Source organism: Pagrus major, chromosome 13, assembly GCF_040436345.1.
Source record: "Pagrus major chromosome 13, Pma_NU_1.0".
In the NCBI taxonomy this organism is placed as follows: Eukaryota; Metazoa; Chordata; class Actinopteri; order Spariformes; family Sparidae; genus Pagrus; species Pagrus major.
In genome coordinates, this window is record NC_133227.1 from 12,084,524 (window position 1) to 12,110,019 (window position 25,496).

A 25,496-nucleotide genomic window follows, 5' to 3' on the forward strand; every position below is an offset into this window, starting at 1 on the left:
GAACATATGCCACAGAGCGTTACCTCAGAGACCTGAGACAAACAGACATGTACAGTACACAGTTGCTCACCATTCAACCCTGACTGGAAGCTAAACCGCCACATCTCTCAGTGTGGCAGACACAAGGGGGCCAGCAGGAAAACTCAGGTCTTTCACTTTGATCTCTGGAGTGCAGCCCATTTAAATGTTTGTGTTTGAGATGTAGACCTTTAATTTTGGCCTGATGGGTTCCAGGCTCTTTGGGTTTAGCCTGGCATGTCGGATATAGGAGTGTTTACACAGTCTCCCTCCAGCTCTCCTGGTGCTGAAATAAGTACATTAAGATGGATGGATTTACTTAGTCTCTAACCTCGGGATGAGGGGAACAAACTCTGAATGACCTCTTTGTGTTGCTAGAGGGGATGGAAGGAGACTGGCTCACACTGCTGTATGTGTGTGTGCACCAACAGACCCATTCACAACATCTCCTTAAAACTGATCCTCAATCAACAAACTTGTGCCAAGTGGGCACCAGCTAGACCCGTGGTCTCACATTCAGTATTTACCTGACTGGGTTATCTGCCAAAAATCCCATTGTTAGACCGGACTGTATATGTTATGACTGTAACAGGTGGGTGAGGAGGAAAAAAGACACAAAATAAAAAAAAGATATAAAGCAGGATTCACAGTGGTCTGAATATGTCTTGGCTACAAACCTAAAACAAAACACAGAATAGAAGGCATCAAAAACCAGAGGCAATCCAGGCACTCATATATAAGAAAATGTATTAAAGCGATGAAGGCATGTCTTTAAAAAAAACTTTATTATAGTCATTAAAAAGACAACATGTTTCGACCACTAGGTCTTCATCAGGGTGAGTATTTTCTTATATTTGGATTGTTTCTGGTTTTTGAAGTACTCTTTTTCCTGTTTTTGAAGACTGACTGACACATTTTTATTATTATATTAATCTACACTGTATTTCATAGAGCAACCAGTCATCTCCTTTTCTCAATCAGAAAACACTTTCCACATTTAAAGTGCAAGTCCTACTCTTACGCTAAAGTAAGACTCATTTTGTACCCAACTAATAACTTTGAGACCAATCCTTTGCAGCCCAGACCAGGACCAATGAGCTGTGATCAATACAAACATTTAAATGTGATTTTGAAATATGTACAGTCGCAAATGTTGCCATATTTCTCCGCCTACAGACAGACACAGTAAATGTGAGCTATGGACGTGGGCTGGACCATTGTTTGCCACTGTGAGACAGTAAATCAGCCTGTGCTTCCCTTGATTTGTTAACCTTTGTTTGGCTGTGTCAGCAGATGAGGCATGGCTGGAGCGGCCCCTTTCATGGCCACGAAATACAGCCTTTCTCTCTGTAGTTGAGGAAGGAGAGGAGGGGGTCCTTCCCTCTGTGCAGCAGAGGATATTGAGCTTCCTTTACCCCTCAGAGATACCTTAAATGCTCCTAGCGGGGGACGGGTAACTAACAGAAGCAAAGAGCACTGGGGGAAACGCCTGGAATCTGCTGCTGTGATGCATCACTCAGACTTGAATCCTTCAGATCCCAGTCTTATTACTAAAAACATGCATGGTTATTAAATATCAAAAGAGCATTTTGATTGAAGTGGGCGTGTGTTTGAGCCAAAACAACAACAATGCTTTATTTCAGCAGTTGTGTCTCTGGAGGGAGGAGGCAGCGACCTCTCTGTGACCTCTTAGCCCCTGGCAGGGAAAAAGAGACCGTCCTTGACTGCGTCCGTTCAGAACGCACCAAAGGCCAATGGTAGTCAGGTCATCTTTCCACTGCGCATCAGGTCAAGTTCCACAGGCAGCCCTGATTTCTTGACACACAAACCCACACAGACGGCAGAGGTCAGCACTAGGGCAGTGCCGGGAGCCTGGGGCAGTAAACCAACACTGGTGCTGTGAAAGGCCAACCTTCTCTTTCCAGTCCGCTGAATGAGTTAGGGAGCTGCCCGGGTGATTTGTGGCGTGATCGTTGCTCTCTATATCACTTGAGATTACAGCAGGTGGCGGCCCGCAGCCTGGAAGTACACACACAGCTCTATCACCAGTCCACCTCTCAGGAAACAGAGCGAGAATGAGGCAGAGAGAGAAAAACAAGCCCTCAGCTCCCTCCCACACAGCAGTAATACGCTCACAGGCAATTTTGCTGCCAGCAGAGCTCTCTATGACAATCCAGGGAGCTCTTCAGCTCTGATATCTGCCACAAAAGTTCACCTCCGCTTTTCTCTTTCCACTATTTTTTTAAACAATGCCATCAGCGCTGCAAATTACACCTTCCACATCGCACATTATTCTCTCCCCTGGTGACAGACGCACTCAAGCCCGACACACTTCACCAGCGGCGCTCTTCACGCTGGCGTCAGCCCCGGGTCTCGCTGTAGCACCGCTTCATTTTCACATTAACTCCAGTAAAGCATGGTGAAATCAGCGTTGTGCTGAGGGGGGAGGGGGAGATTGAGAATCACTACACTGTGCACTTCAATTCACCCCCGCACTGAACTCGGTCTCACATCGCAGACACAGCTGCAGGAGATGTCTCATGAGGGACTAGCTTCTCCAATATATCTACCAAATGAACTCTTAGAAATAAATCTCAAGCGCTCATTTACGAGACCCTTAAACTGAAAAAAAAAGAAAAAAAAAAAGAAATCACACAATGGAGTCACTTCTGACTGTGACCACAATTTAAATGTGACTCAGATGATGTATATGCAGGAAAAAGGTTATTAAAAAAGATTTAAGATTGTAAGATCACACATTATGACATTACTTAGTTTGTATTTTCCAATGTGTAGTGTTTCCAGTTTTAGTCCAATGCATCATTTCTCTTCTAAATGGACCATCTACACACAACACACTCAACAGTTCACTGATGAGAACATTTTAAGCATACTCTTGATAAATGGCACTGCAGCGCTTTTTAAATGTCATCCAGCATTATCTTAATCTTGCTGCTGGGGCTACGCTCTACAAACAATGCACACTGAGCTTAGTCTCTGCTCTCCAATGACCTAGCTGAGTCTCTGGGACGGCTTGAGGATTGACAATATCATAAAGGATGGGAATGTAACCGGGTGACAAGATATTACTGCCCTGGGACACAGCTTTAATCATTTGATAGATCTGTCTGCAGGCCTTTGTGGTGACACACTGTGCTGGTTTGACATCGTCAGTATCTGTGCAGCCCAGCACTTCAACCGGCTCCCTGGACAGCAGTCACAGACCTAATAAGACTTGATTACCGATTTCCACCCACGGCACCCTGGAAGCAGCTTACACTTTAGAAAAGTTGTTTATTTCACTGGTGGCCAATAGACTTACACCACATCTTTTTGACTGCTGCTTACTCTCCTGCAGAGCAAATGACTCAGACTAGCTAGCTGACACCTGCAGGCACATCGACAACCACGGTAATTAGAGCTAACATTTAATGACTCTTAGTTAATGAAATCTATTCCTGGGCAAACTGAACCCAGAGAGAGCAGTGAGGAGGGAGAAAAACAGCGAGGCAAGCAGAGAGTGATGGTGACTTTAAGCTCCACATTAGACAACTGTGCACAGTTGACACCGATGGCCCTGAGGTGACGCTGACACAAGAGGGGAAGAAAACAAATCAACGTCGGAGAACACAAAAGCCGCGTTCTCATCAGTCGGATTTTCTTTTTAAAATGCATTGTAGGCCTCGGGCGGAGTGGAAGAAAAAGCACCATGGCTTTTCAGGGAGCATGAAAAATACACTGTAATTACTGAGTAGGTGAGAAGTCTGTGAGATTAAAAGATGAGGGACCAGCACTAAGTCTTCAAAGAGACCTAAGGTTGCCCTGGGCTGATTTCCAGTCTCGCTGCAGAGAAAAAAACCCAACAGTCAGTCATTACCAAAGCTGCACATCAGCAGCTGAATTATAGTGGCCTTCTTAGCGCTTTGCAGGTTAACATATATTCATGTCTTACCCTTGTTTTAATCAGACACAATATTATTAGAGTCTGAAATAAGCTTTGGGTGTGCTCATCTACCAAGAATAATACATTCTATCATAGAAAGCTATTTGGTATATATATATATATATATATATATATATATATATATATATATATATATATAGTTTTTACATTTTTCTGTCAATAAATCCTGATTTATTCACCAAAGACTGTTTTTTCCATCATTGATATTAGCCATGTTTATATCCTACACTGACATTTTTCTGAATCTTTCTCTGACACCACTGTCTTTGGATTTCAACACTTGCAAACTAATGACTCATACGTGCCAGTTGTTCTGCAGAATCAGAGTTTCACTTGTGCGGATAGTTGCCACAACTGCTCCTTCATTGCAGAAGTCAATATAATAAACTAGCCGTTGCTTCGTTTGGCAGCTGTTTGTGCTATCATGGCCTGTTGTGGCTTTCTCAGCCATGTGCTGAACCCTAAAGCCCAATGAGGATTTTATGTGTACCAACAAGAACGCACCGTCAAACACATGCTGTGCTTTTGCACCTGCCTTTCAGCAAATATTGACACTCATCATGCCACAAACGAGCTTCTCTCACCATTTTTGTTGGAGCTGCTGTCTGTATCGGAGTTTGGTTGCATTAGAGTAATGGTAATCCCCTCCAACAAAAACCCACCCGACTCTTTTAATCTCAACACCACCCTCCATAAAAATACCAGAGGTCTTGGCTCTCCCTGCACCTGGATTCTTTTACTCGCCTTTTGCAATAGCGGGAGGCATTAGCATATGGCAGGAGAGGAGGAGGGGACAGAGATGGTAAAAGGGAAGAAAATAGGGGATATTTAAATGGGAATAGGGGCCAAGAGAGTGGACTATCATGCAGCAGAGAGAAAGCGTATTTTGTGTACTGTTTCCCCAGTCAGGTCCTTTCATAGAGGAGGAGAGAGGGGGGCCCTCTGTTGATTTAGGCTGCACAAAGGGGGCCTTAATCCTTTCAAGGGAACCAAATCAGTCCACAGAGAAGCACGTTCAAAAGGAAACCTCCCTGTCAAGCATGGCCATTGAGCCACCCCAATGGACGCCACAAATCAAGCCCTGGAGGGAATCAAAGGCCAGAATGTGGGAAATGTGTTCGGAGGTCTGTGCAGTGGAAAGTGCACGGCCACGAGGAAGAGGAGGGGTGGATGGGTGGGGGGGCACAGGGACCTATCATCAGCAATCGGCCCCGTTACTGCCACGGCCCTGAAGGGGTCATAACCCTCGTCTCTGAGCCTCCCCCTGCCCTGCGTGGTTACTCCCCCCCATTACAGAGGAATGTCCATTCACACGGGGCACCTCCATTATCCCTGAGCCAGAGTAAATGGGGCTGCTTTTAACAGCAAATTAGTGACTTGATAATGAGGTCACATGTGGTGTTGGCACACTGAGGCCATAAACAGATGCCTCTTCTGCCCTTACTTCACTCCCTGCAGCATTAGAACATCCTCCTCCTTCTCCTCTGGCTGTTGTACAAGTCCTGCTGCATCTCAGCACATTTGCAACAAAGGGTCACCAATACTGTACGCTGCTTCATGTTACATACTGTACATGTGAAGACAAAAGCCTACATGACCTTTTCAGTTTTCCACATTGTAATGACTCCATCTGATGAAATACTGGTGGAAAGAGAGATTTTCATCTGGTGTGTAAGTGTTCAGAGACATTTGTGTGTTTTGTGTAAACTGAATCAGCTTTATGACTGTAATGCAATATCGCTGTTGCATATTTTAAACGACCACATATAAATATGGAAATCACTGCACTGAGACAAATTTCAACATGGCAATAACACCAGCGGAATAGCAATGCACCTGCACCATCATATTCACAACATTTCAGCAGGGTAGAGAGAAAAAAGTCTGTACCTTTAACTGCAGCTGTGCTGAAAAATTTCTCGGAGCTGGCATCGGACACCTGGAAAAGAGGAGAATGGAATGAGCAAAAATATCACTTAGAGTGAAGCGCAGAGTGTAATATCGTTTTTCAGCAAAATATCCAAACCCTCTCCCTGAGAGTTTTTCTAGGGATGGTTCAGAGCAACTGAGAAGACATTATTGGGAAACATTAAAAACAAATGTATTCTGCTTAAGTCACCAAACTCTCATTTTAAATTACACCATAATCCTAAATTCACACCAGTAATAGGATTTTAATATTTGTGATCATTTGTATGATTTATGCTCTCAATCTTAACAGCCTTCAAGATCTAATTTAAGCTGTATACACCAACACATATCCAGTATCTGCATCCTGTTGTGCCCAAAAGATATCCAGAATTACACGGGTAACCTGAGCATCATGATCAGAACCAATACTGGGTATCAGACTGAAACAAAACAAGCGGCTCTTCGTATTCTGGCCACTTGATGGCACTGTTGCTCCGCGCCAGAACAACTCCAGCCGTTCTCCAACAACACCGACAGCATCACGGTGTTAGAATAAAATGTGCAGCCATGGGATTTAAACCTGAATTAGAAAATAAAAGGCTTACACAGGTGGAAATACTAAGTAACAAATTAATCATATTTAAACCAGGTGATTTGTTTTTATAAGAGAAAAGAAACAGGACAACACCCGCTCAGCTGCACATGGGAAGAAGACGGACTGACAGGTTTCTGTGAATAAAATCGTTTTCTGTTAACTGACTTTTAATTCAAGCTGGATTCCGAACAACAAACTATGATGTTAAGGCATTACACTGTGACAGCAGGGTCATATTTTAGTGTGATATATTGATCCTAATGAGAGGAATATTCAGAACCCAGTGACAGCTCAGTTGTCTGCGACTCGTGTCTTTTTTCCCGACGTATGTCCGTTATTAAAATACTGGGAAAACAAAATCTAAATAAAAATAGAAAAAAGTGAAAATGAACCACTAAATGAATGTTGTTTTATTGTTGCATAAAAACCTCGTAAAGAACCAGGTATTCATTCACTAATGCAACACTGACAGAATGTAAACAATGAAAGCTGCAGAATAAATGACAGCACGAGAGGAGGCATGGAAATGGTTTCTATAACACAAACTGTTTTGCACACTATCACACATAATGACATGTAAGATTATAAGCAGCTCGGAGCCAGCGCGCATACCTTTGATGTGGCAAGGTTAGCAAGGAGGCAAATAAAGTCAGGATATTACTTTCTCGGTCTGGTAAATATGGCCTCGTTTCACATTCTGCTTCTCAAATAATATAATCCACACGAGAGGCGGTGAAGTCTACTCCGTTTAAATTGAGGACAGCCATGCGGAGAGAGAAGAAGCCTTTCCAAGAAAAAAAAAATCCAAAGCCGTTCACAAAGCTACTGCGCCTTTTGGACAAAGGGAACCATGTGTCTCGCCACGGAGAGCTTCTGCAACAGCGCTGAGGCGACGAGAGGGAAAAAAATCCCTTGATCCACCTTTCTTTCCGTGCTCTGGACACAATGTGATTTCTTTCACGTATATTCTCCTGTCGGAAATATCCGTGAGAGGTAACAAACAGGATCCGGGAGGGTTTGTGTGTCGGGTCGGTGCGCAGAGAGGGGCTGCGTCCGACGGAGCGAACCAATCCAACAAAGCGCACTGCCAGTTTCCTCTGTAGAGACAGGGACGGAGGCAAATCACACAAGCAGTGAGCAAAAAATCACCAGGTATAAGCCCGCTGTCGCTGTGTGTTCAGCTGCAAAGCCTGTCTGCCGCGCGCTCTCTGACGGATCCCGGTCGTGGGCACACAAGAGCCTCTCCCCATCCGCTCCCAAGCACCAGACAAACTCCCATTCATCCAGCGACTGACTGCCTGAGTGCTGCTGCTGCTGCTGCTGCCTTCACGGTCGGGTCCTCCCACTTCCTGATTTCCAGGCGGACTTGAATTCAACCTCAGTCGTGCTCCTTCAGTAGACAAACACACTCGTGCTTTTTGGGCTTCCGAAAAGCTTGGAGCTCGGTTTGCAGAGGCGCACACCAACGCTTTCACCTTTTGCGTAAATGGCGCGCAAAAGGAGAGACGGCAGCGCACCACAGCTAGATAAGGAGGCAGGGAGAGAGAAGGAGAGAGAGAGAACAAGAGGGAAGGAGAGAAAGGAGGGAGGGAGGGAAGAGCTGAAGCAGAAATATATTCTTTCACTCTGTACTGAGTGAGATGATGTCAGCCCCTAATGAATTCCCCAGTAGGGTGCTGCTACCATGAGGGGAGGAAAAACAAAACGCTCCTTCATGAGCAGCACGCAGCTCCTCGCTGCCCACAGGCGCTGTCTTCCTGTTGGATCAACTACTCCACTGGCCTGAAGGGAGGTCAGCTGCTAATATACAAAGCACTTTGGGTCATTCAGCCTTCAATTTGAGCTCTGAGCTCTCCATGGCCCACCCTGACAGGCCTGAAGCCTAACAAGCCTCCACGCCTGACACTGCAGACAAAAATCGTCACTACCACGTTTATAATTTTGTGAGAACCTCAACAAGCCCTGGAGGAATTGTTTTTCTTTGCTTGCCCATCCAGAGTAACAACAAAACAGCCCTGCTTGAGCTGGCATAGCTCAGCATCTTGCAGCTTCCAGCCAATGTTGATGCCACAAAGAGTGTATTTAAAAGGGATCTCACAGATTTAATGTGGCACACTACCCTGTTAAGATTCACACTACAGGCCTGAAAGTAATATTTACCTGAGAAACAACAGCGCACACCCTTCTTTGCTTCATCCCCTCACATTAGGTGAATCCTGATTGGACAGTCCTGGAAAATCCTCTTAATAGTGCAAACCCTCGCATCCTATAGCTCGTCTAATGAGCATTAACCCACTGGCTGGGAGGTCAATGGATGTACAATAGAGTCACATTGCAAAGTCTTTCCCTGCCAGTTCAGCCCAACCAACCACAGAGCAGAAAACAGACTTAGCTCATAGCTGAGATGCTAATCCGTCCCTCGGTAACGGAGAGCGAGGGTCCGTTGGCTGGCCTTGACCGGCCATACAAACATGAAATCATGGGAAATGGGATATACAGTAGCCTGAGATTCAGAGCAGCAAAACACATCAGAGGCAACAACACAACAGTATGATGCTCAGTCTGGTCAAACTGAGAAGTTTACATTCAGCAGAAAAATATTTATCCAGAGAAACTTAGCATGGACTTGGCAGAGCTGCTCAGCGACACACTGATGAGATACAGAACAAAAAATGTGAAGTACCATGAGGGGGTGGGAGGGATTGGCCTCAGGTGGCCACTTGATTCAGCTGCAGAGGATAAAGGCTGTGGTCACAAAAGGGCCTGGGAGAAGGAGCAGCCGAGCATGTGTTCTTCAACTTAGAGACTAATGCTATGAATCTTTGTATGTTTCACAGATGTATGCATTGTGCATCGAGCAACTTAAACTAATGAAGTCATTAACCTCTGGTGCACAGTTGCTCATAGGCTGTGGGAAAACATCTTTGATAACTACAGTGAAACTACAGTGCCACGGTTCATGCACCAGTATGGCGGAAATGCAGTTAATCATGTCTAAAATTAGTTACAAATGTACTAACTGTGGTTACATGTAATTAGATCACAGGGATTCTTATGTTTGAAGCGGTGATTGTGATGAAACATCAAGACCGTTTCGTGGTTTGGCTTCAAACGCATGACATGGCTGGCTTCAAGATATGTATTTATATGCCAGCCACCGTCAGAAAATGGCTACCAGTCGTTTTCACGGGCCTGTGCAGCAGCAGCTATGAACAAGCCGCTGTTCTCCAATTTAAATGGTCATTATCAGATTTGAGAGCGACCGCAAGTCTGTGATTACAGCCACACTGCCAAACAATCGGCGTCCGGATCTCTCACGGCACATTATTTTTAATTCAAATGAAACGATGACAGAGATGAACACACACATAAAAATGAGAACCCTGCACAGTTTCACATGGAAAACATTGTCTGTGCAAGAGAATGAAGCACTGAGATCAAACACAATGTCTGGATGTATGAAATGTATCTCAGTAATTGCTGTCTGGGCACGTAAGTTCTGTCTAAAGACCATCAGCTTCACACTGACATTTTGTCATCTTTTATTCCCTTTTTTTGGACGCTGATTCTCTGCTTCAAAGAAACCTGAGGCATGTTTGTCTCTCCCCCCACAACCATGGTTTAATTTACAGGAACTCTTTCCTAGATTACAATCACAGGGGACCAGCTCGCCTTTATGAGCCTTCCTGCCATTATGCCAAATCTACCTCGTTTGACATATTACTGATAAGTGTAACATGAGTGCCAGCAATGTAATATGTTAAAAGCTCTTATTACGTTTGTCTGTGACTCAGAGCTCCATCTTTGCTTCACAGGGGATACAAGAATCTAATGATTTAAACTATGATTGGATGCAGAGGCCAGGAAATGGAAAGAAAATGCTCTTAATGACATTGAACAGAGTCATCATCGGCCATTGCAGGTGGGTGAGTATTTCAGAAACAGCTTCATCTCATTGTGACGTCTTTGTGAGAATGAAATACTGTCACTGCCTGAGCTAGACGAAGGACTTCAGGATAAATGCAAGTTAACAAAACTGAGTCTACATTAGAGCTGCAACAATTAGTCAATTAATCAGTTTTTACTATTTTAATAATTGAATAAGCGTTGTATTAAGGAATAGTGGTGCTTTGAGCTAAATGCTAACATGCTCAAAATGACAATATTACCGTGATGTTAAGCAGGTATGTTTACCATGTTCAACATCTCAGTTTTGTGTGTTAGCATGTAAGCACTAAACACAAGGTACAGCTGAGGATGATTAAAATGTCATTAGTTTTGCAGGTATTTGACAATAAATCATATTTTAGACCTGATAATGATGCCATAATAAAATTGGAGGAATCATCAAAGTTATTGCAGTCCATCTTGAGAGAACCATGAATTTGTGTAGCAAATTTCATGTCAATCTACTGTTGAGACATTTTACTCAAAATGTAAAATGTATGATGAACATACACACCACTTGCTTTTCTATGTTGCCAAGAATCAAATCCCACAAAAATCAATCCCTATGAAAAATAGTAATTCCTGCACACATTCTGTTTTTTAACCTCTGCATTGATTTATTTAAAAGATGTCGACATTTTGGTCACAAGACCTTTCTCTAGACGTTGAGGTCTTTGTGGAAAGAAATGTGTGCAGGAATTACTATTTTTCGTTGGAATAGACATTTCATTCAAAACCACATGTCTGACACATGGTGGCACTGGAGGAAGCAACAGGGTATCACCAGAGTTATTAGGATTCATCCTCTGAGGACCCTGAATATAAGTACCAAAGTTTAATGGCAATCAATCCAGTAGTTGTTGAGAATACATCTTCTGGGCACCAAGATGTCTAAAGAAGATTTTGGGCTAATCCATGGAGTAGATAGAGTGTTTGAACATTGTTGGAAACATTTGGGATGATGTAAGTACACAACTCAACAAAATGTATAACAAAGGTCATTTTTAGAAATTTCAAGGCAGAAATGTTACATATTATATCTCTACAGAACAAAAACTGGTAAACTATTAAGAAAACACCTGACACACCATTCGACTTCACACCTTAAAGACTGGTTATATAACGTCCACTAAGCAATAAATATTTAATCAATGTTCCATGTGGGGATATAAACATGTGGATACACTGTAAACATGATGACTGGCAGTGTATCACAGGCAGGCAAACAGTGGAAGCTCATGTTTCATTGTGTTTCAGTTTACACACATTAATCTGACTATTGGAATTAACAAAATAATGCTTGATAAAAACCTGTTTTACATGAATTTTTTAAAATAAATCCTTGTCTTCACAGAGGAGGGGGTGGGATTAGTTAACACCCTCCTTGTTGCTTAAGATCTGAAATATCCAAATGTTGCCGTGCAACCTAAGAACTGTGAAATATCTCTAATTGCACACACAAACCCACACACTTGGAATTGCCAACGTCTCCTCTTTTCCCAGCCTTTCGAGGGCGGAGTGAGGATGTTTTTTCAAATTAATTTTATTTTATGTTTTTTACAATCATTACATCTGACCTTATCTCTCAGAGCCTGCAACTGGGTTGTCAATGACAACTGGCTCTAATCTCTACCCCCTCCCGACAAGCAGCACTGACAGGCCCTTTCTTCCCAATTCCTCAGACACGTAGCCAGACATAAATTAATCTGTCACTCAGTCCTAGTATTAATGTGGGGATGACACATGGCTGTGCATGCAAACACACACACACACACACACACACACACACACACACACACACACACACACACACACACACACACACACACACACACACAGAGACAAAGACAAATGCACCCAGCATTAAAAACCGTTATACAAACTGGGACACCATAGCATGCCAAAAGTAGAAAAAGCCTTTGGAAAAGCTGACAATAACTGCATCAATCAAACATCCTGACAGAATGAGAGATTTAAGGACTTGAGAATTTCCATCTGCATTACCACAGACACGCTTTTCAATATTAAACCTGTAAATAACAATGCCAAAAATGAATCTCTACTTCCAACGCGTGCTTATCACACAGGCGATGATTGGCATTCTGGGAACATTTAGGAAGATTGACGGACGCAGGGATGAAAGCACCTCTGATCCAATGACGGTACCTCTAAAAGCAGATCCTTTGTGTTATAATAAAGCTCCCTGAGCCAAGAGATATGAAACTCACATCATATGTCAGCCAGGGAGGCAGCAGAAAAGTATTTCTTCCGGTTGTTAAAAGCCTGTAGAGACTATGCTATCTGCTTATCTGTATCTACTTATCTCCCTGTGGTCTCTGAAAGCAGGCCGGGGCCACAGAAGTTCAAGATAAATGGCCTGATCAATGGCAGACATTATCTGGATCTGGTAGGCAATAATCAGATCCAGTTGACATTGCGGGCGCAAAAAGAACTGGCCTGTCAGCGGGAACGAACCTACTTCACTGGCCATCAGTCTAATGTCGCTGCCGTGGGACTCACTTTGGAAAACAATGCAGACGAGAAAATTGGTTTAACCTTCCCTGCCTTGAATGCTTTGGTTACATCCCTAATGCAGCCCCTCCAACACACCCACAACCCCCTCACCACCACTCTGCCCAGTCACAAGAGAAATGGAGACCCTTTTGCCTAAATTACAGACATTGCCGTGGAATGTGGGCTGCGGGCTGTGATGCCGTAGATAATTTCAGACCAGTCAATCACTTCCAACAGAAAGGAGCATATGTGCTACACGCCTCAAAACACACACACACACACACACACACACACACACACACACACACACACACACACACACACACACACACACGCCATAATGCATATTAGCCATGATTTACCTTTAACATTTCCATTTCACGTCAGTATAATTACTAACTCCTAAATGCAAGCACAAATTATTTTAAAGGCCAAATCTGTGTCCTTATTTATGGCTCTGTCACTCAATGTTTACATAGAGATTTAACGGAGCGAGAAAATGAATTCTCTCAGCTCTTGAAACTAGGCATATGTGACAGGGAAGTCTGAATTTTAATGTGCTGTATTTTAAGAGATTATTTGTTTGTGATGTTTACTTTCATCTCTACATCACTTCAATGTCCTTGAGTAAATTTCTTTATATATTTCTGCAGTCCTTCTCTACTTTCTACTCGTCGCAGTGGCTGACTCGAAACAACAGCATAAACAAGATTCAGTGCTGCTTGTCATACAAATTCATTGATAAACTCACTGAGTATAACCTCATCAAGCTGGTGTGTCATTTGATCTCAAGGACAAAAAAAAGAAGGATTATAAACCTCTTTTAATTTGACCCCAATTTTCTCTCTGAAGCTCTACAGTGGAGCCATATCCCAGACAGACAAAACATTCTTAACAGATAACCCACTGCATGACGGACCCCCAGCTTTAATTTTTCTCCCTAATCTGCATGTCTTTATATTTGCGGAGACCCAGCAGACATCTACAACCAAAGAACCGTGGTGCTGGAACCCCCCGTGAGGCCTTGACTTAATACTAAGCAAGAGCAACTGTGCTGGCAGGGATAATATTTTCCCTTTTTGTCTCTTTCTTCTCGGCGGTGCGTTGGGAGTGAGGAGACGAGGGGAGGCAGGGAGATAAAGAAGGAGGAACTAGAGAGGAAGAGAGCGGGAGAAGAAAACAAAACAGGAGGAGACGGGGAGAGACAGACAAGATGGAGAGAGGGAAGGAGCCAAACGGGGAGGGAGTGTGGAAGAAAAGGAAAAGGGAGAAACAGCCTGCTGTGTCTTTTAAAAAGGAATGACTACAGGAAAGCACTGAGGAAATCACCACTAAGGCGTTGTATTAAAACCTGTCTGACCCTCTGCAGACCCCCCGAGCGATTCGCCCGGCTGGAGGAGTATGGTCGAAGGGATTAGGCCTCTGAAACGCTCCGTCAAGACCATTCTGTCAGGCACCAACAGAGACAGCCTCAGTCATCCACCCGCACCCCCTGTGCTCCACTCAAACAAGCCTCTCCAAGGCTCTCTCTATGCTCAACAGCTCCGGAGTGGGGGCCTGATGATAGGCTCTCTAGGGGGACGCAAGATGGGCTACGGACATCAAAAGCCAGCAGGGTGACAGACAGCAGGGAGGTCTCCACCCGCCCTCCCCCAACATTCCCTTTTTTCTCTTTTTGTTGCTGTCCTTCTCTCTCCCTCCGTCTCATCCCAGGCCCCCGCTGGCCATTGAGGGCTTTCTAATTGCATTTCGCAGGGCCTGAGCTAAATAAGGTTGTTGTTCTGTCTACAGTAGCCTCCCTGCTGGGGGCTGAAGGATGGGAGGGAAAGAAATGGGAAGTTCAGGCCCCTACGAGACAAAGGAAAAATGCAAGGCGAACACGAGATGCTTGGCATAGCACAAGAGAGGGAGATGATCTGTGACCCAGCTCAACGAAAATGTAACCGGGTTTGTTGATTGTTTTTTAAGACTCCTTGTCACTCAGTGGTTGACAGGTGATCCGTGCTGTGTCCCCTTGAGAGATCCTCTAAAGAGGAATGTTTTTTCACTCCTCACTCTGCAAGAACCTGAATTCTTTGTATGAAAGCAGACTCATGGATGCGGTTGGAAAAGGCTGTGCGTGCTGCTGAGGATCTGAGCCTTGATCGTATGACAGAGTGTTTTAACATGTCAGAGTCCACTGAGACAGCGCTTGGATATCCTCCCTGACCTCGTTGCCCCTCTGCTGCTCATCTCCCCCTCTGTGTAACACTAGAACATGGGAGACCGGTTGAACAAGAGGAAGACTGTGTGTGTCCATGTGAGTGTGTCTTTGGAGACAAGAGCAATTTCATCCGTGAATCGCCTCCTTTCCCCTGGTGGTGTCCGTACAGCGGAAAAGTGAGCTGCTGGTTTGTGACCTACATGTGGAGCTGGTTGCGGGCCAGAGACTGGGGCCACGACTGGGCTGCAGGGGGTCTGTCTGTTGACAAGAACGGGAGGCCTCTTCCGCTTTGAAGCCCTGTATATTTAAATATTTCATGACCCCCTCATCTCCAGCCCCTTTTATCGGATTTGCGCTCTGGCTCGTGGCTGCCTTTCATTAATAGCACAGCGAGAGGAGTTAGTGTCGATCTAATGCCCCCCATCAGCGAGGCACATCTGAGGGAGCCTCTCCCACAACCGGGCCCTTTTGGCACTCAGCATATCTGGAAGACGATCTCGTTAAATGCTAGTAACAATTACAGCAATTACAGATAAGCCTAAGTGTGTCAAAGCCGCAACATGATGTTTACAATGATTAGCGTGCAGCGTTATCAGCAGGGATGGTAATCAACGCTGGTGCCTGGTGCTTCAAAAGATCACAGGGCTCTTTATCTGTCACTATCAATAAAAGGCCACCGGCTGAAGGCAGACCTGAGCGTAGCTGTCATGTTTGGTACTAGATCATTGTGCTGGTACCTAGCTTCAGTTAGAGTAAACCCAGTTTGACGGAAGACTTTACAAGATGTCACCAGATTAGTACAATGATATCAAATGAAAGAACATCACAGCTTGCCACACCCTTATTTCTGTTCATTATCGTCAAAGGCATAACAAAGAACACTCTGAGGATCTCACTGAAGCACTCATGACTCCGCTCTTGCAATAAACACTCCCGGTTATCAGATCAGCAAATGTGAACGTTTCCAGCAGTGAAGTGGAGTGCAGTGTGGGCCAGTAGATTTCCACGAGGGCGCGTGCTGGCATGGCGCAGGGCACCAGTCTGGAAATGCGTGTCTGAGGCTGGTGACCGTGACATAAGGCCCCGCTTGTCTGCCTGTAATAGAGATGCCTTTGAGAGCGGCCTGCATCTGCCCGCGGGACACATTCCACGCTTTCCTCCACAAACTCTACGCCGCCGTCAGGCTCTGGGTCCTAAATGTGCACATTGTGAGGCTGCTCTGCTGGCCGCCTGACAGCAGCACATTCACCATGGGGTTATTTGAGTGGACCCAGGCTCCCAGGGCACAGATAGAGCGTGTTCTCTCTCTGAAAATGTGTGTGATACTTTGTGAGCGGGCGTGTTGTTTGTGTTTATGTAATTGTGTTAAATGATCCACCTTAAAGTTTGTTTGTGTTATTAAAGCGATACCATGAGAGTCATACAGTATGTGCCAGTGTGTGTGACCAAAGACTGATGTGGACGTGCCGTCTTCTTTCAGCATCTGATTGAGTTTGTGTTTGCACTCTGGTGTCAGTGGGGGCCACAGGGGACCATCAGTGTTAAGGGCCACCCGGGCCTCAGCCAGTGCTAAGCCCAATCATCAGTGCCCGTCTCAGCTGGGCTTACCATGTACTGTGTTTACCAACACCAAGCTTCAACAAGATGATCTGAGTCTGTCTCTCTCTTTGGCTGACAGACACACACGCACACACACACACACACAAACACACACGCTCAGCCTTGTAAGAGGATTTGCACTGGCAACAGGGACAGACTGCGTCGCTTATCCAGAGAGAAAGCTGCAGCACCACACACAGCTTGACCCCACCTCACATGCCTGACTGCACAGGTAAACACACACACACGCACACACATACACACACACACACACACACACCCCACACACAATTCCCTGAAGAAATCTGCGGTTTGGCAGGGCCTCTGCTGAGTCTACTGACATGGGGTAAACAGATTGTTGCTTAATAAAGTTTTTAATTCAGTTTGATGAAAGGCTGAATGAACAATACTGTGGTCCACAATGAACACACAGTTTTAGCCAAACATGCTTTAGGCTTTGTGCCAATTGGTTTAACACTGAATGTGGAGTCTAAACTCACCAGGAAAAACAACAAACTTTTATTCCCGCTGTAAACAGCCTGTTCAGTTAGCATGGGAAATAACTCAGCATGTTATTTATGTGTGCACCAAGCACTACCATATCAAGCTACTAACTCGCTGTTCATTACTGTCTGGATGGCATATGAAACCAAGATTCAAATTGTCTTTCCATCACCTTTTTTACGATGTGTTTTTATCGTGTCTTAATTTTACAGCCTGTTTGCAAAGCTTCAACAACAAAGCTTTGAATGGAATTGTTAGAGAAGCAGCCCTGGTTGTGTTTTCCTCTGCTGTCTACTGATTAGTCTGCTCTGATGGCCACATTGTTATGTGATAACAGAGGGCGGTTGGTTGGCTGGCCCTGAGGAAGTAATTCGGAGTGAGTTCACTGACTCTCTGACCAGGGATATTAGAGGAGCGTCTTTTAGTCATGCTCGATGGAGTCCAGGCTCTGACTCCGCTAAAGCCTCTGGTCTGCAGGGGAATCTAACAGCGCCAGAGAGGCCTGCAAACACCTGTCATCCACAACCGCTCCAGGCACAATAACACCTGACACTGCCCATGAAATCACACATGGAGGGACACACATACAGCACATATATGACATACCAATCACCATGTTTTCCTATGTAGAGCCATATGCTGGTGATCTGCATGTAGGCAGCACTGAAAATACACACAACAGACACGCGTGACATGCAATTAATCACACCATCGCACGCACACAAACACACACACACATCATCACTGCCTGCGGGAGGTGCCTCCTGAGACCCCTGAGGTGACAGATGTGTCAAAACAACATATTGGTTTCGCTCCTCTTTGCTGTGGTGTTGCTTTGTTCCTTTACAGTACCCTGAAAAAAAAACACTGGATCTGATTTGCTCTGCATATTGCTGATGCATTTTTCACGAGTTACTCTGAAAACACCATGTTCCTCGACATTAAAAAGCAATTTAGCACTCCCAGGATTAAAAGCGCATGTTAAATTGAAGGCTACACTTGGCGTGGGCATGAAAAATTGAGTGGCTCCTTATATTAACCAGGTTGAGCGCTGCACACAGCATTTAGATAGACGAAATGGAATCTTTTAGCATTACTAATTCATCCACAGGAAAGCTGCGGTTGAGACGTCGTGCACGACTCCACCGTTACACTGCTGAATACAAACATTAGCCCGCTTGCATCTGAAGCTGTGCTCTGTCTTATGAAAAAGTGTGAACACCAGGTGGATGTCTATCAGCAGGGATTGTTAAATGTAACCTACTTTCGTCAGTTCACTTTCACTTCAGTTGAGCTCTGCTTTTTCTCTTCCCTTAGATGAGCTGTGAACTGTCCTTCAACCCAAATTCACATACTGTCCATACTTTTATGCTTAGCTGACAGAAAAAGAAAACTACTCATTTTCTGATATCAACATCTGTGATCTATCTCCAAACTGATTTGAACCACAGATGGGTGATGCCTTTGGTGAAACCTGGTTAAATATGAATGAGGGAGCTACTGGCCTGTGGGAAAAGGCAGACAAGACACCTCTATTTAAGTTGGCCCTGATTCCAACACGTCCTCTAATGTTTCCTCTCACTATGCTGAGAAAGGGATGGAAGAGAGCAGATAAAAAGCAGGATGAACACTCAGTTAGTGGACCGTGGCCCCACTTAAACATAATGATGGATGCTAATGATGCCCATAATTACCGTTTCCAAAATGGTGATAATTACAATTCTTTTATAGCTCCTTATCCGCGGCCAATCTTGATAATGATTGTAGGAGTGATAAACAGTGATTGTCGGTGTTTGACCTTTGAAAGCACCAATATAACAAATAAAGCATTCCAGGATGAGGCAAGCATCTTACTTTAGATTACTTGTAACAATTACACTAAATGGTGAGTAAAGTTATGTACTGTTGTTTGTCCACAACCACACTATATAATACAACAGGAATGATAGAACACTTGTGTTAGACGTACTTAAACATACATTAGAGCTGCTGTAAGTGATATATTTTTATTAAAATAAGCGATAAACAGCTCTATAATCAAACAGTAATTATTGTTGTAGAGTAATTGGTCAGTAACCCATGTCTCTCCTCCTCCTGCTCATGCACTAAAAGAGAAAATACATTTTCTTGTATCTCTGCTCACTTTATCCAATCAGCACAGAGAACTCCATAAAGAGGGGGTGCCCGCTCTTGAATAGCAGTTTTAAAAACAGAGGCATATTATAGAAGTATTTTAAATATTGATTATATCAAGTATTTTGTTTATGATTTAAGAGTTAAACAGGGATCAGGTCAATAATATTCTTCATTCTGGAAACAAAATGTCAACAGGTGCAAAAAGTTCAGTCAAAACTCGTACAATGTACATTTTTTCATAAATTACATTAGAATCAACCCCAGGCCCCACATCCAGGTCCACTCTCCCTCCATCCATCCCAGTGCTATAATGTTGGCCTGGCTCCCCTGTCACATGGCATAGATTACGCCTGTGTTACACCAAATGCCTGATAATGCAATCAAGCAGCTTTGAAGCTCGGTGATTCTCCAGTGCCTGCTGTAATGAGGGGAAAATGAAACCATTCCCTCAGTGTCTGACTAACCCTCTGATGAGACCTTCATCAGGGAGACAGACAGATGAACAGACAGACAGACAGACAGAGAAAGAGCATTTAAAATTAACTCATCCATCTTCAGCCATGAGTCCAAACAGGCTGAGGAGGGCAGAACAGCACTTTTGGCCTGAGGGAACCACCTATGGCTGGTGTGCACAAGTGTTATCGGGCACATCTACAGCAGTGTATTCATTCATTGCGTAAATTTAGGATTATTTTGTCATTACGGGGGACAGAAAGTTTACATGGACTGCACTGACAAAGTGACTTTGCTGACAAATATTGCTAAATCTTCCCATACTGATAAGATGATATGATATGATAAGATGATGATAACCTGGCATTTCATACTTTCATACAATTATCTTCAGAAACAGTGTATGCACTGAATCTGTAGTAATAGGCTTTGAGCAGTGTGTCAAGCTGCTATTCATAACCAGCCAAGTAATCTCCTGTTAATGTATTCTACATAGGAAAGACCAGGGTGGCTAATCGACTAGGTACACAAAGCTCAAACCCATGAATCATAGAAACCATATCATTAGGTCTGTATTGCACTGTTGTGGTAAATTTGCTACATGCACAGTGTATGGCAATTTGGGGGCAGCTACTGGGCAACATAAAAAACTCCCTCTGTGTCTTTATGTGTGTGTGTTACTCAGTGAGAGGTCTACAGAAGCCCATAACGGCCATAGGTGCAATTATTTTTTAAATGCAGTTGTCTTGAGATCACAAGTTAAAAACATTCTTCAACAGATCAATTTATCTTGTTACCTCAAGAAAACAACAAGCAATCAATCTTGACCACTGATCCAGACACAGATGTATGTATCCACCATCTAGTCTTCTTTGTCCTTCATCACTGTAGCTCTCCCTCTTTAATACAACATACTCAGTGACTACAAGGTTCTGTCCTTCCAAGAGAATACTCCCTCTACTACATGAACCAAAGGGAAAAATAGCTCTCCCTCTGCACTTGACCTCCTCATTGTGTCCATCAATGACACCTCAAATCAAGCAATTCTCATATTCATACATAAGTAGACTTCATTTTAGTATTTGTTAAGGTATTAATATATTACATACTGAAGAATTTGTGTATAGTGTGCATGTGTGCTTATCATAAATACAAAATGCTAGTTAGATAGTCTCGTCAGTAACACATTAAACTACACATATTTATCATGTTGCTTATTAGCATGCATGTTAGTAGCATATTATAAAGCACTAATTAATTTCTTAGTCTGCATGATATCATTCTACTTAGCCATTAACTGGTGTTTCCCATCAATAACCTCCTAATTACTGCTTACTGATGGTAAGTAAGGAAGTTGTTGTACATGGATTATGGCCTATATTATGCTTTGCAAAACACAAACCAAACACAAAGTGTTAATAGTTTCCAAATGATTTGAAATTAATTCTTTGTTTAACTCAGCAACAACAACCCCATTTTCAAGTGTGTTTTAAGTTGTTGCTCACGAGTTGTTTGACACTTAAAAACCCAACTCAAACTATTAGTAGTTTAAGCCTTCACTTAACAGTGGGGAAAAATACATTTTTTAGAAGTTATGCCGTGTTCAGACCAAACTCGGTGCAAATTTTTCACGCGACTAGACTACATCACGTCTATTTGCTCCGGGTGGTGCAAATGACGTGACATGATTGAAGCGACGACTACAAGTTTTGTTACATTAGAATAGTATATATTTTTTGTACTATTAAGGTGTTATTAAGGGACTATTCTTATAGTAAGCAAAGCACATCTACAACAACTTCCTTACTATCAAGAAGCAGTAATTAGATGGTTATAAAGGGAAATCTCTTAGTTAACGGCAAATTGATTTTCATATTAAGATGCTATTATTGATGTTTATTAGTAAGGTTACCCAGTGGCTTGCTAGTGGACCATGCAAACATTGAGTTGATACATTAAACTTCTTGTTTCAAACTAACAATGCCACACATAGCACATGGAAGTGAAGCAAAGAGCAAAGCCATTAGTCAACTATTTTCTGACAAAGAAATGTCTGGTCTGTGATGTGATAAGATAACACTGAACAATATTGTTTAAAACACATTTCATCAGCCCAGAATCAGCCATCACAGACACATTCAGTCGTCTATTGGATTGCATTCAATTCTAAGGAGTCCCTGCTATTGTGCACATCCCTTGTATATAGTTTATAAAATGGAGGAATTATTTTGTATGAATATAGCCAGTCTTTTCTCATTTTTCATTGCTAAGATGCCAAAAGCTTATTTTGTGTGTGTGTGTGTGTGTGTCAAAGTCTGACCTCTCAGTCCAGATCACTCCAGGATAATAACGCCCCTCAGGAGCTGTGAGACCTGATATCACCCTTCTCAGCAGTGATAGCTATCATTGTTGCTAATATAGCCACACAGTATGAAACCGCACACACACACACACACACACACACACTCACACACAACTTGAAGACGGATGCTTCCTACACTTCCCCGATCTCATCTTGTGCTTTAATGAAAACCAGGTAGATACAAGAGCCCAGTCCAGTCACATCAGCAGGCTGTCTGCACTGAGCTACGACCCACTGCTCTTCACTTCCTTCCTCAAACACACTGTCTGTCTGTCTCTCTGTTCAGCTGATGATTCATGACCGCTGATCGATGGCAGCTCCAGTGTCATTTCGAACAACTGTTAACTTGTGATTATTTTGCTGACACCTGACAGGAGGCGGCCCCAGGGAGGAGGAATTTGGACATAGAAGATCAAGAAGGATGCTTGCTGCCGCCCACATGAAAAGCCAACAAAAAGCTGACGGTATGCCCTGCACAAAATCAAATGTTTGAAATTAAACTCATATTAAAATTCAGAGCAATTGCTATATGCTCATTACACAATATAGCATGTTACAGCTCAGGGGAGATGCATACAAAGATACATTTGTGTAAAAACTTGATTCAAGAAGACACTTAATCTAATCACAATCAGTCCAGAATAGTCCGTACTACTGGGACTTCACTTGCCAAACTCAGGTGTAACTAATATTATTAACGATTGGCTGCATTCCATTTATTTATTTAGAAAAAGGCTCATCACGTTTTTGGAGGCCTTATTGCCTACACACATTACTAAATTCATCATACTAACCCCTATTATTACATTTCCAGCATCAGTTAATTTAGTAATGTTATTTTATTTCTATTCCTGTTGCCATTTTATAGACTCATACTGTCATACAGTTTTCAGCAATGCTTCTGTTGTCTTTTATATTCAATTATGTAAATCAGTTTCTTAGCTTGTCATCCTGATTTTATTGTTTCTTTGTTTGTGTTTTGCTTTGTTTTGTTTTGTTTGGGGATGAAATGTTTTTATATTCCCCGTAGAATGAACTCATCTGCACAAATTAACATGTTGCATAGCTTCTGTGGGTTTTTCCCTCATCATATTTTACATATTACACTGTTTTTATTATCACTTTGATTCTATGTTTTATCACTTTGCAGCTCAACATAAATTAATTATATATGGGCTGCAACCAGAAGCTGTGTACTTTAAAGGCATTTAATGAACAGGCTTATACACCAGTATGACTATGGTGTTTTTTTTATACAAGCAGAGCAGGCAATGTAGTAGAAAGGCTTATACTACACTTACATGCAATCTATGTCTATATCTTTGCCTGCCTTGCATTAATAATATTGCTTTAAACAACAAACAGCAGCTGTACAACCTTTCAAACTATTTGCTTTGTCCTAAAAGTAAAAAAGTTTAAAAGGAGCACTTGTAGATCCTGTCTCAGGTGCTGAGTTTGATGAATTCAACACAACACTGTGTAGACCTTGGACAGTCTACTCCAAAATCCTCTTAATTAAAATTAAAAACAATCGTAAGGCTTAGAAAGGTTTAATCAAGGCTGTCAATCTGTGCAGTTACACAATAAAATCATTGAGTTGCTTTGTAACACAGTTGTTTTACAGCTTCAATCTCCATAGAAGTCCTGAAGAGCGGTGGTATTAATTCGAATACATCTAAGTTATCAAGCGACTACTGTTCACTCAACAATATTTCCCTTTGCCACAGCTGAGCACCACTCCACGGCACTACAGTTCTGGGCATAGAGCATTAAGAGGCCAAAGCTTATATCAGCCACAAAAGAAACAGCAAATAAATAAAAGGAAAGGACTGGGTGTTGAAAACAACAAGACGCACTGCTCAAGGTCCCTTTATTTAAGACGGATGCAATTACGTTTCCATTTAGAGGGATGACAAATTGATCGGAGCAGAGAAGTCACAGCCTGCATTAAAATCAGCAACTAAACACTGTTAATCTGATGCTCCATCTCTTGCCAACTTTCACACAACCTTTCCCAGCACTTACACAGAGGCGCTTGACTGGCTTGTCTGGCTATAGAAAAGCCTGCTGGGTAAAGAATAGAACCTCTGCTTTCAGGACGGAAAAAGCACAGAATTTCAAGTTATTATAGCTTTGCATTGTTTCGCAGACAGAAGTTGGGGCTGGGGGAGGTGCTGAGTAGGGAGTCTCACGTCGTTAGGGCTTGAAATAATGATGACAAAATCTCTGAGCAGAAATGATTTGATTAGTGCTTTCAGGTCTAAAAAGGAACCTGGATGCGTACCAAATGACTGTGGAGAGGGAAGGTGCGACAGAGCTCTTAATTGCTGGAACTGCACCTAGAGACTTGATGATTTGTGACATCTTATCCGGTGCTCTGCGCTAACACTAATAACTGTTAATTAACTGTAGCAAGGATGCTGGAGAGGAGGAAGCAAGAGCGGGGGGGGGGGGGGGGGGGGGCACACACACACACACACACACACACACATGGCCTTGTGTGTTCTCTAGATTAAAGGAAAAAGCATCTCCAGGGATGTATATGAGATGGAGCGAAGATGTTGTGGAGGTCAGGGGGCTTGCTGTTCTGTAATGCTAATGGGCACAATGGAGCCACACTGCTATCAAATGAGAGAAATAACGGCGATGGCGTTATTGTTTTCAGATTGATCCGGCTGTGTAAATCTGTTAGCCCTAATTGGTCCACGAAGACGGAAAACAAAGTCAATGTTCCGTTCCAAGGCCAGCTTCAATTTCCAAAGCAGATGTTCACAGATGTCGTTTTTGTCATCGGAAGCGTCGGCATCTGCAATCAAGCTCTTTAGTGCAATGACAGGGGAATGCATGTGTTCGGTGCTATCCTCATTAAAAGCAAAGTGCCTGGTGTGGCCTCTCTCCTCTTGTGTGACTGCATGTACGGTGCTTTACCAGAAACAGCACCAACATGCAGGGCTCTGTCTAATGTCATTTTGAAAGCTAGGCCATATTCATAGTGATTAATGATAAATCATACTGGGGGCTCATGAGTCTGAGTGCTTGATGGATCATTCTTATGTTTATGCATTAACACAAATCCATTAGTTGACATACTCATAATAGGCTAATGATGTCTGGAACAGGTGACGTGTAGATGTACACTGTGCCAGCGAGTTGGTTTGCTTTCTTACAAAATGTATCCAGAATCACAAACAGCTTTCTCCTGACTCATTCCCCTCTACTATTTGTTCAAATTAAAATGTAAGTCATCTCAGCTATTTGGATTTTCTGTTAAAATATGTTGAAAAAGTTG

At 43.2% G+C, this 25,496-nt stretch overlaps 1 protein-coding gene across 1 annotated transcript in view; it reads right to left on the minus strand.

Annotated features, from left to right (window-relative positions):
• Positions 1-25,496, minus strand: part of auts2a (activator of transcription and developmental regulator AUTS2 a) — a 313,372-nt gene that overhangs the window by 27,956 nt on the left and 259,920 nt on the right. Inside the window, exon 5 of the mRNA XM_073480117.1 lies at positions 5,873-5,921. Within this exon, the coding sequence (XP_073336218.1) occupies positions 5,873-5,921 (49 nt within the window). The remainder of the gene's footprint in view (positions 1-5,872; positions 5,922-25,496) is intronic.